The 12,120-nt window shown below is 38.4% G+C and overlaps 1 protein-coding gene across 1 annotated transcript; it reads left to right on the top strand.

Annotated features, from left to right (window-relative positions):
• Nucleotides 1–859: 859 nt before the first annotated feature.
• On the top strand, nucleotides 860–10,295 carry LOC120979708 (pancreatic alpha-amylase-like). The gene is made up of 10 exons (XM_040408642.1): nucleotides 860–1,321; nucleotides 6,820–6,966; nucleotides 7,132–7,329; nucleotides 7,421–7,651; nucleotides 8,046–8,179; nucleotides 8,371–8,493; nucleotides 8,587–8,686; nucleotides 8,764–8,885; nucleotides 9,132–9,257; nucleotides 10,098–10,295. Exons 1-10 carry the CDS (start codon nucleotides 1,154–1,156, stop codon nucleotides 10,285–10,287), a joined length of 1,539 nt encoding a protein of 512 aa, XP_040264576.1. The 5' UTR covers nucleotides 860–1,153; the 3' UTR covers nucleotides 10,288–10,295.
• Nucleotides 10,296–12,120: the final 1,825 nt, after the last annotated feature.

Genomic DNA, 12,120 nt, shown 5'->3' with positions numbered 1-12,120 from the left:
GTGCCAGCAGCCCCCACGGTTCCAGCCAGCCACACATACACACACACACACACACACACACACACACACACACACAGTGCCAGCAGCCCCCCCCCCAGTGATAGATAGATAAATAGATAGAAAAAAAGAAAGAAAGACAAACAGACAAAACTTCCTATACTTACCAGTGTTCAGCAAGTTGATGATCCAAGATGTCAGACGATGATGGGAGGGGAAGGAAATTACTGGGCATGCGCAGAGAGGTGAACGGTTTCAAACGGATCCGTCTCAAAGAGGAGCCAGTACAAACGGATCTGTCCCCATTGACTTAAATTGTGAGTACGGACGGATCCATTTGTCTCTGCATTGTCAGACGGACATCAAAACGCACCAAGCAGCGTTTTGGTGTCCGCCTGCAAAGCGGAACGGTGAACAAACGCAGCCCAACTGATGCATTCTGAGCAAATCCTTATCCATTCAGAATGCATTAGGGCTGAACTGATCCATTTTGAACTGTTTGTGAGATCCCTGAAACGGATCTCACAAACGGAATTCTAAACGCCAGTGTGAAAGTAGCCTAAACCAAATAGAAGCATCATTCAGCATTGACTGCTACTTCTAAGGGGTTAAACATCCATGATCAAAGTTACATATCTCTGATCTAGTCCTCTCCAGTGATCGCTCGAGAACAGTTCCTTTGCCCCCCGATTATACAACCATATGTGTATGGTGGTGCTTTGGAAACTCCTAGCCTGCAACATTGAACATGTATGGTGGATATTGGGAAGGAGTTAAAATAATGTGAAGGATCTGTTTCCACTATTATGAGGACAATTGATAACTACCCCATAGTAAGCATTTTGCCTTCCTCTGGACCAAGACTCCAAAATAAACAGGTTGAAGTAAAGTAAGTTGATTGTGTTCTTATTTTTTTTACGCTGTTTCTACCCTTTAAGTTGTCCTTGATTGTATGTGTTCTATTTATCATGTTCAATTGATATGAACATACTACAAATATGATAAAACACGTCCACTTGTGAGAATTTCCAGAATATCATCACCTGGCTTCATATATCACAGAAAAGAGTGACAGGTGGTCATTTAGAGGAAAAAGAAGCTTACATAACTCACAGTATAAATGAGCTAAAGCAAGACTGTACACTCTGCAAGCAGCATGAAGCTCCTTCTTTTGTTGGTGGCCATTGGGCTATGCTCAGCCCAGTTCAATCCAAACACTAGAGCAGGACGCACATCTATCGTCCACTTATTTGAATGGAAATGGGATGACATTGCAGCAGAGTGTGAAAGATTCTTGGGACCCAATGGATTTGGAGGAATACAGGTAGGTAGACAACACCTATAATTGGATCACTACCTGTTATGAGTTTTACATAATTTATTTAAATTAGATATTTTATAGTGTCAAAATTTTAAGTTCAGTGCATTATGGCCTAGCCATCTAGATGCCTTGTGTTGGACAATCTTTCACAAGATTTCACAATACAAACTGCATACATTATTTTTTATTTTTTTTAAATAAATTTTATTAAGAATCAAACAATTATTTTCCATTAATATTCAAATCAACATCATTATTACATTTCTTCCTTTTTAACCCTACCCACCCTCCACTTTGCGTCTCTCTAAAGGCGGCATCAATAAGAAGAAGACTAATATTTCCTAATACCCCATATCCTAGTCCATTTATCCTCTATGTTTCTTTGTTTATAAAGAACCTTCTCATATCTCTTGATATTATTAACCAGAATTAACCATATAGTAAAATTTGGTATATTTTGTGAAAACCAAACCCGAGTAATCAAAAGTCTTGCCAAAAATATTACTTTTACCAATAAAACTTTTTTATCTTTGTAGCATTTAACTTTAGAGAGATCCCCCAATATCCAAGATTCAGCCTTAAAAAGGATCACTACTTTCAATTTTTCGGTAATAAACGTATCAATTGCTCCCCAATACTCTTTTAATTCTGTACAAAACCAAAACATGTGCAAAAAAATAGCCCCAAGTGAATCACACCGTGGACAATTAGATATATTTCTTAAAAACACATTTATTGAGCCATAATGGCATAACATTTATTCTATGTATAATATTGATTTGAACGAAAACATGATTAAAATTGTGAGACACTAATGTCAAATTAAACAATATATTTTTCCAGTCATCTACTTGTATCATTGGGCAATCGGTTCCCCATGCTTTTTGACCGGGCAAACTTGTATTATTAAATAGTGCTGACACTAATAATCTATAAAGGTGAGCAATCCTAACATTATGACCTAATTCCCCCATTAATTCATTTAAAGGTATAAAAGTGTCGATATCTAACAAATGTTTTTCTTGTAGACTAAAAAGTGCCGAACAAAGCTGAAAATACCTAAACCATGATAGATTAATTATATTCTCACTTTGTGCTAACTCCGTTAACAAAAGTATACCCCCTTTTCTCACGACCTGTGCAACATAAAAAATATAATTTTTTTGCCAATACTGATCCCCTGCTAATTCATCTAAAACCCGTAGTTATGCCAAAGGGGTGTACAGTATAAGGATCCCTTTATCCCCAACCATCCTCTAATAGTGCACCAGGACTTACTAAACAGTTTCCTAGTCTCACCATAATCCTGCCACACATTAGATATTTGCCCGGATTCCAATAAAGTAAACATATTATCATAACCATATCTACTCACCAAGGGCCTACATAGTGGGCTTTTCTTCCATTGACAAAATAGTCATAACTGATATAAAATAACCCTTGAAATAAGGAAAATTCAATCCTCATTTTTCAATCGGCTTATAAAAATGTTCCAATTTAAGTCTCACCCGCTTTCTTACCCAGAGTAGATCATTAATAATTCCCTCAATTAATTTAAAAACTGTATCATCAATCCACATTGGGGAATTCCTGAGAATATAAAGGAACTGAGATTAAATCAACATCTTAATTAGAGATATTCTATCAGCTCTGGAAAATGAACTAAGCCAGATTGCAATTTTAGACATCAACTTACTTATCAAAGGGTTCAAATTGAGGTGGGGATCTCTTCAAATTTGGGGGAAACCATCATACCTAAATATTCAAAGGAGTCAGAGATCTTCAACATAGTCAGGGGCCCTTGACTGGGAAGTTCAAGTCTATCTACAGGCATAAGAGTAAGTTTTGACCAGTTGATATCCACACCTGAAACTTCACCAAAGGAATTAATTATTTGAATAACTCTTGGGAGTGTAATATTAGTATTATTTATAAAGAATAGCACATCGTCTGCATATAGCAAAATGCAGTCATCTATTCCTAGCGTGCCAAAGCCTTCAATCCCAAAATCTTGCCTTACCCTAGCTGCGAGGGGCTCAGTGTAGATGTCAAACAGTAATGGGGAGAGAGGGCACCCTTGATGGGTACCTCTACTCAATGAAAAACTATTTGTCAGACCCCCATTGCAGATTGGCAAACAAGCGATGGAGATTATAGTGTGTACCTTTATTTGGAATAAAGCCATTCTGATCAGGATGTATAATTGATGTAATAACCTTATCAAGCCTCATAGCCAAGGCCCTAGAGAAAAGCTTCACATCCGTATTTAATAGTGAAATCGGCCTATATGACTCCATATCTAAGGGGTCCATATCTTTTCTTAGTATTAATGTTATCACTGCTTCTGACATTGATTGTGGAAGGATACCATCCTCCAATGATTTAGTAAACACCTTCAATAAACAAGGGAGAATAACCTCCCTATATTTACGATAAAATTCATATGGGCATCCATCTGAACCAGGGGAGGAGTTTCCCGAGCAATCTTTTAGTGCTACCTCTAACTCATACAGAAAAAGAACCAGATCAAGAGAGTTTGTAAGGACCGGTAAGGATAGAAAATCCAAATAGCCATCAATCATTTAATCTGGAATAAGCTTATCTGATATATATATAACGCCGCAAAATGCCTAGCAGGCTTCTTTTATATACTCTTGATCTTCAATTATCCATTCAGATGAACCGATACTTAATATCTCTTTTTTTTTTTTATCCTGATTTGAAATTACCCTAGCCAAGAGTTTCCCTGGGTGACCTGATTCAACAAAATATTTCTCTCCCCTAAAAAAAAGTTTCTGCTGGGCCTTATCCAGGAGAAAGTTAGAATATTCCTGGCTTGTATTCTCCATAATTTCCGGATTTTCTTCTGTTTTGTTTCTGGAGAATTCCAGCATGGCACCTGCCACTGCATCTTTTAAGTCCCTTTCTTTTATGCCATACCCCTTTCTTAAATTAGAGATAACCCCCTAATAAAGGCCTTAAATGCGTCCCATACCGATTGAATTTTTGCTGACTTATAATTAGTATCCCAAAATCGAACAAACTCATGTTCCATCATTTTATGATTGTCTATTAAATAAATCCAATGAGGGTTTAATCTGAAAGGGGTCTTTCCCTATGTTTATTATCCGCCAGAGATACCTCAAGCAAAAGGGGTACATGATCAGATAGGGCCCTGGCCTCATATTTCATGCGCTTTATACATCTACAGTAGTTTTTGTTTATCAGAGCCAAATCTATTTGGCTATTCTATCTAGACATAGAGTTTCCAGACTTACTTGTGCAGAAATATGCTCCCTTCAAGGTCCCATACATCCACAAAACCTGAGGCGTCTGTTTTGTTTCTGGTAACGGCCACACCCCTTGCCTCAGGTGTTTCTAATGTGGTCATTTAACCTTCCTTATTTATTGTTGCTTCTCCCACAATGCTGTGTGGTTTATAGCTTCAGTTTCAGTAGTGGATAGCTGGTGTGTGGTTCTCGGCAGAGTTCCTGGTGCTTCCATAGCCCCTTTGAAGTTAAGTATTTCCTTTCCTTTTTGTATTTTGTTTGGGCTCTGTGTGTTGCATTTCCCTATTGTTTGTATTAGGCCTGAATAAGACTCCTGTTCATCCTTCCTTTTGGAGGAACAGGTAGTCTCATCCCTGCCATTAGTACCAGGGTCCTATAAGTCTAGATAGGACTCTAGGTGTTCCTGCGTATGAACACACCTACCTCTGGGGTCTGTTCATACTGGTAGTCAGTCAGGATTTTGGTTAGGGTTTTACTAGGAGGAGTCCATCTTCCTTCCCTAGTTCTCAGGCCTGATTCCCTGCTCCCCCCTTCCCTCTTATGCTCAGTGTGGTGTTTTCCTCCCACAGCATGTGGGAGAAGCAACAATAAATAAGGAAGGTTAAATTACCACATTAGCAACACCTGAGGCAAGGGGTGTGATTATTACCAGAAACAGCACAGATGCCTATTGATCCACAGGGAAAACCTGTCAGATCAAACCACGTGTTGCGTGTCTCACCGATTTCCTGCCACCTGTCGCTGGGGAACGCCAGTGACACCTGCCCAATATTGAAAATAGCATTTTGGGCCCTTAAGAATTTTTTTTGTACAATGCTACATTATAAGATTCATAACGCATTTTCTCATCAATAGAGCTATGTGAGGGCTTGTCTTCTGCGGGACAAGCTGTAGTTTAGATATTTTTCAGGTAATATATGATCTTTTCATAGTTTTTTTTTAGAGGGATGGAAAAAACTGCAATTCTGCAACAGTTTTTTTATTGTTTGACATGATACTAAATGTAATTCTTCTCTATATTTTACCACTTTTGTACAAAAAAGAAAAAAAAATAGAGTCTTCATATGCTGAGAATAATCACTTTTTTTATTTTTCTATGTGGCCAGATAAATAAGCAACAGTTAATTGGGTGTTTTAGTTATATTTATTGTGTTCACCTTGCAGGTTATGATGACTTGTTAGGCCTCCAGATTTCACGTGGACTGCTAGAGTGACAGAGTGAGACCCTGGCCTCTGAATAACCACTCAGTGGTGTCTAAGTGATAGAATGGTTAGGATCAGAGCAGGCTGCAGTAGCAGGAATCCAGCTGTATAATACAGTCAATGTTGGACTGGGGTGCCTACATTCATTCTTTTGGCCCAAAGTACTGCTACTGTCCATGCAAATACAACTTTCTCATATAGCTGTAGGCAGCAATAAGAGGCTGAAGATGGTAAATTATGGGGTCCCTGCAAAATAATCAAGAAGACTAGGGAAAAAGGATACTGGTTGGCCTACCTCTATACCTACAACAATCTTAGCTACCTGATGCATCTATAATAATAAATAGGGTAGTTTGTTAAATTATCCACCCAGGTTTTATATGGATTTAGGCTGGTTGTGGTCAGTGGTGAGAACATTAAAATGTTCTTTTTGAACCATTTCTTTTTATTAGCTGCCTGACCATAAGCTGATCACAGTGTCTCCCTGATGGCACCTCCGGTGATTAGTTGTAATTTGTGAGGAAAGCTGGCAGCAACTGTTTACTTCCCCTGCACTTTCACCACATGTGAAATAAAGCAGTACAGACTTCTCATTAAAATTAATGAGCTGTCCACACAGGTGAGGGTTCTCCAGCTTGAAAGAAACTCTTTGTAAGCAAGCTAATTGATCAGGAGGGTTTCAGGTAGCCTATTACCATGATAGGCTATCAATATCTGATCATCGGTTGTCCAACAACCACACCTGGTGTAGGAAGTTGGCACAGGAACTACATAGCTCTGTCCACTGTGTAGTGGATGAAGCTGGTAATTGTGGCTCTTCTCCACTGAAGTGACTCCCTGTGCTAGAGTTACTTGGTAACTGCTTATCTGCAGGGGTGGAGAGTGTCAGACCCCTGACAATCAGATATTTTATGACTTATCAATATTAAAATCATGGAGCACCCCTTCCCTAAAGCAACTCAATCACACTCCATATATTATTTAATTGTTTGTTTATGCATTTTGTAGATTTCCCCACCAAATGAGAATATTGTTCTTTCAAATCCATGGAGACCTTGGTATGAAAGGTACCAGCCAATCAGCTACAAGCTCTGCTCTCGCTCTGGTAATGAGCAACAGTTCAGAAGCATGGTGACTAGATGTAACAATGTTGGGGTAAGTATGATTATATAGTAGATTATATAGTAGCCGATGAACCTATAGTATAATTTATGATAAATACAGACGGATTAATGCATCCTTTCAGCTATATCTTTCATACCCTCTATTTTTGTTGGCCATTAATAAGAGAGTAACATCTTTTTATTACCCATTGCTTAGGTGTATATCTATGTGGATGCTATCATCAATCACATGTGTGGCGCTGGAGGTGGTGCAGGTACCCATTCAACTTGTGGCAGCTATTTTAATGCTAATTCAAAAGATTTTTCTGCTGTGCCTTATTCTAACTTGGACTTTAACGATGGCAAGTGCTACACTGGTAGTGGAGAAATTGAAAACTATGGTGATGCTAATCAGGTATACATACAAACTCTTACCTGATGCCAAGAATATACATAATAAATAATTGTTGACAGTTGATGAAGACATTTGTTTTTTTCTTTTATAGGTCAGAAACTGCCGTCTTGTTGGTCTTCTTGATCTTGCTTTGGAAAAGGACTATGTTCGTGGAAAGATTGCTGGCTTTTTGAACAATCTTATTAGCATTGGTGTAGCTGGCTTTAGATTAGATGCTGCCAAACACATGTGGCCTGGAGACCTCCTGGCTATCCGTGACAGATTGAACAATCTCAACACACAATGGTTTCCTTCTGGAACCAGACCCTTTATTTTCCAGGAGGTAATGTAGTGTTCACTACATATATATTTGTTCCAAATGTCACAGTTTAAAAATATTCATTCTCAGAAGAAACGCAATGATTTAACTCAGTGTTTCTACACAAGCCACCAATGATGCTTGGTTATGTAAGTGATGCCTTATATTGAGCCAGATGGGGCATTTCAAACACCAATAAAAATATAATCTTATTTAATTCATATGTTGCAATACACACAAAAATTCATAAAACTATCTGTGTGTATATCTGAAAATAAATAAAAAAAATATAAATGTGAAATATGCCAACTTTGTTTTGCACCTGATGATTGGACATATTACACATTTGGCTTAATCGTTTTTATTCCCTATAAAGTAATAATTTTTAAAATTTGTTTTTAATTTCCTCATGGTATAGGTCATTGATCTTGGAGGTGAAGCCATTTCATTCAGTCAATACACTGGAGTTGGAAGAGTCACAGAATTTAAATATGGTGCTAAGCTTGGAACAGTTATCCGCAAGTGGAATGGTGAGAAGCTGTCTTATTTGAAGTAAGTGAGAGTTCCTTAATTCATTAAAATAAAGGATAACAATGCTGTGCAGTGACAGAAATCCATTTATACTAGATATAACATTGCTCTAAAGTGAACTTTTGGAGGCATTAACGTATGTCTTTCTTTAACGTAAATTAAAAAAGTTATAAATTGAATGTAATATTATTTTGTCCACTTTTTCTCTCTAGGAACTGGGGAGAAGGATGGGGTTTCATGGCCTCCGACAGAGCCTTGGTTTTTGTAGACAATCACGATAACCAGCGAGGACATGGTGCAGGAGGAGGCTCAATTCTAACCTTTTTTGATGCCCGGTAATGTTATGTAATAATTAAAACAGAAAAAAAAAAATATATCAAATAAAATTGATTATGCCTAACACATATGATTTTATTTTGGCTCTACAGTCTTTACAAGATGGGAGTTGGCTTCATGTTGGCTCATCCCTATGGATTTACACGTGTTATGTCAAGTTACAGATGGACTAGAAACTGGGTCAATGGCAAGGTATTATTACTTGAGGTATTTAAACTCAGATTATCATTCATTAGATAATAATGAAGAACTGTTAATGTCTTTCATAGGACGTCAATGACTGGATTGGACCACCAAGCTACTCTGATGGTAGCACAAAGCCTGTCACTATCAATGCTGATAGCACTTGTGGTAATGACTGGGTCTGTGAACACAGATGGCGCCAGATTAAGTAAGTTGTAAAGTAACTCCAAAATGTAATTTTGTATTATGTTTACATTCATAAACCTTTTCCTCATAAATTAGTATACATATACATTGTGCATGTGGAGTAGCCATCAATAATGTATTATCTTTCTGCTTTACCAAATAAAAACATTTTAAAAGCTAACTACTAGTTATACTATCTTACAGCAGAATATGTGGCACTGTATCAACACCTTCTTCACTCTAAGGATTGTGATGTTTTTCTGTTTAGGAACATGGTTATTTTCCGTAATGTGGTAGATGGACAACCCTTCTCCAACTGGTGGGACAACGGAAGCAATCAAGTTGCATTTGGACGTGGAAACAGAGGATTTATTGTCTTTAACAATGACGACTGGTAATATTCTTATTTGCCTTTACATAAAATGCACTATTATAGGACATACATATTTTGAAAGCAAATTATAGTTCAAATCATTTATATAGGTGAAAACATCAATGTCACCTAAACTCTTGTCTACATAATTGAATTTAACTCATTTATATACGGTGTGTAGGAAGGCGCAAGGTTCCGTCCTTGACGGACGGTATGTGTCACCGAGGTTCCTGGCCGGTATTTTCAGGTGTCAGCGGCAGCTAATGCTGATTGACACTTTGCTATGTTAGTATGGCTGTATAGCTGATCCGGGATGGCTCTTACTGGGAGTAGCCAAAGTGCTGGGTGGGTGACTACTCCCCACGTTCCAGGCCGGGTTTTGACTGGCCTATAAAAACCCAGCTGGCAGTGTCAGCTGGGAGTGATTACCTCTCTCTGACAGAGGAGCTCTGCATTGGGATCTGAGGTTTGTGCCGGGCTTGGAGGGCTGAGACCCATGTGTGGGGAAACAGCCTGCCTAAAGCCTGTTCATGGACTCTTTGAGGCAGAACTGCCAGCAGGGCGTGAACTAACACCAAAACCACAAGGTGATTTTTTGTGTTGAATATGACTTTTTGTTTATGAACTTGCCAAGAGTGTGAATAAACACTGAACTGTTTGATTTAAGAACTGGTTTGTGTCTCTATACTGCGTCAGCTTATCCTGGCTACCAGAGTGAGTCCCCACAGGTGATACTCTAGAGCTTGATAAATCGTTAACTGTTTGTCTTCAGAATGCACTTGACAAATATGTATGGAAACCTGCATGCAACAGCATATCAGATAAGAATATTGGGTTGTTAACTTATTTTGTCTATTTCAGGAACATGGATGTCACACTGAACACTGGTCTCCCAGCTGGAACTTACTGTGATGTGATCTCTGGACAAAAGGAGGGTACTCGCTGCACTGGTAGACAGATCACTGTGGGTAGCAATGGCTCTGCTCGCTTCCAGATCAGCAACACTGATGAAGACCCCTTTGCAGCCATTCATACTAATTCCAAATTGTAACATTTCATTAAAAAAAAAATTGTAGACCTTCTAAACCACATGCTGTGAAGTGACCTTTTATGTTTTAGAGAAACGTGTCTTTTTTTCAACACTAAATAAAGTAATATTAAGCTTGACTCAGCGTGAGTGTTTTTGAGAAAACTATCAAAAATCATCAAGGATAGCTTTCTATTTGGTATTTTAAGATATCAAATGAAAAAAATCACAGAAAAAGTTCAGAATATCCGGCATGATATAAATAAATATGCAGATGTACTAAGGTACATTTAAAGAGAAATCACTAAAAAGAATTGCACTCACATAATAGATGCAAAAATTATGTATACACTAATATCTTATCCTGGTATTATCAAATCTGAGATTCTTATATTTTGTTCAAACATATCTATGTACACATACCACGGCAGGATGATCTCAGTCAGGTAGGAACCTAGTCTATTTAATACCTGTCTCTATGCCTGTGGCCATCTACAAGTAGGGCAGACCCTGCACATATAGTGTACTGCTACTTGTTACCAATGTGTGCACTTGAGCATACAATGAGAGGAAGAGCAAGCAAAGCTATATGTACCAAGTAATCAAAGTAGCCGGTGAAATTGGTGGGGTAACAGTGCACTGGAGACAGCAACTCCTTATATGGGATAATAGCAGTGCATTCAGACTTGAAGGCGGCTACATCTTCAAAAATATACTACAAAGAAAAAAACACTGAAAAGGATAAAAACATCCTGCATTATATTAGTTACATAGTTAATAGGAAAAAAGACATAAGTCCATCAAGTTCAAGGGATAGTAGAAGACACACATTTTAGAAAAAGGGGTGAGACCCAGATTTTTACACATTTTCATCAGCATTAAAGGGGTTGTCTGAGTTATATGAACAGTTGCAAGAAAAAGTATGTGAACCCTTTGGAATGATATGGATTTCTGCACAAATTGGTCATAAAATGTGATCTGATCTTCATCTAAGTCCCAACAATAGACAATCACAGTCTGCTTAAACTAATAACACACAAAGAATTAAATGTTACCATGTTTTTATTGAACACACCATATAAACATTAAGATGGCCTTAAGTTATCCTGCAAAATGTCTTGATAAACTTGGGAATTAATTTTTCCTTCGATGATAGCAATCCCTCCAGGCCCTGACACAGCAAAGCAGCCCCAAACCATGATGCCCCCACAACCATACTTCACAGTTGGGATAAGGTTTTGATGTTGGTGTGCTGTGCCTCTTTTTCTCCACACATATTGTTGTGTGTTTCTTCCAAACAACTCAACTTTGGTTTCATCTGTCCACAGAATATTTTGCCAGTACTGCTGTGGAACATCCAAGTGCTCTTGTGCAAACTGTAAACGTGCAGCAATGTTTTTTTTGGGCAGCAGTGGCTTCCTCTGTGGTATACTCCCATGAAATCAATTCTTGTTTAGTGTTTTACGTATCGTAGATTCACTAACAGGGATGTTAGCATATGCCAGAGACTTTTGCAAGTCTTTAGCTGACACTCTAGGATTCTTCTTCACCTCATCCAGCAGTCTGTGCTGTGCTCTTGCAGTCATCTTTACAGGACGGCCACTCCTAGGGAGAGTAGCAGCAGTGCTGAACTTTCTCCATTTATAGACAATTTGTCTTACCGTGGACTGATGAACAGCAAGGCTTTTGGAGATACTTTTATAACCAAACTAAGAAGACAGGTTGGCATCAGCAGGAGCTGCTCAAACCCACATGCAGTTGTGCATATATATAGGGGAGCAAATCCTGCACTTGTGGCCCGTTGCTAATGGCAATCCCCAGCAAAATGCATACAATGGAGGATGCCCGCGGCGAACC

The sequence above is a fragment of the Bufo bufo genome, chromosome 9 (genome assembly GCF_905171765.1).
Source record: "Bufo bufo chromosome 9, aBufBuf1.1, whole genome shotgun sequence".
Classification (NCBI taxonomy): domain Eukaryota; kingdom Metazoa; phylum Chordata; class Amphibia; order Anura; family Bufonidae; genus Bufo; species Bufo bufo.
Note: the sequence above shows the minus strand (reverse complement) of the source record. Positions and strands in the feature narration are given on the sequence as shown.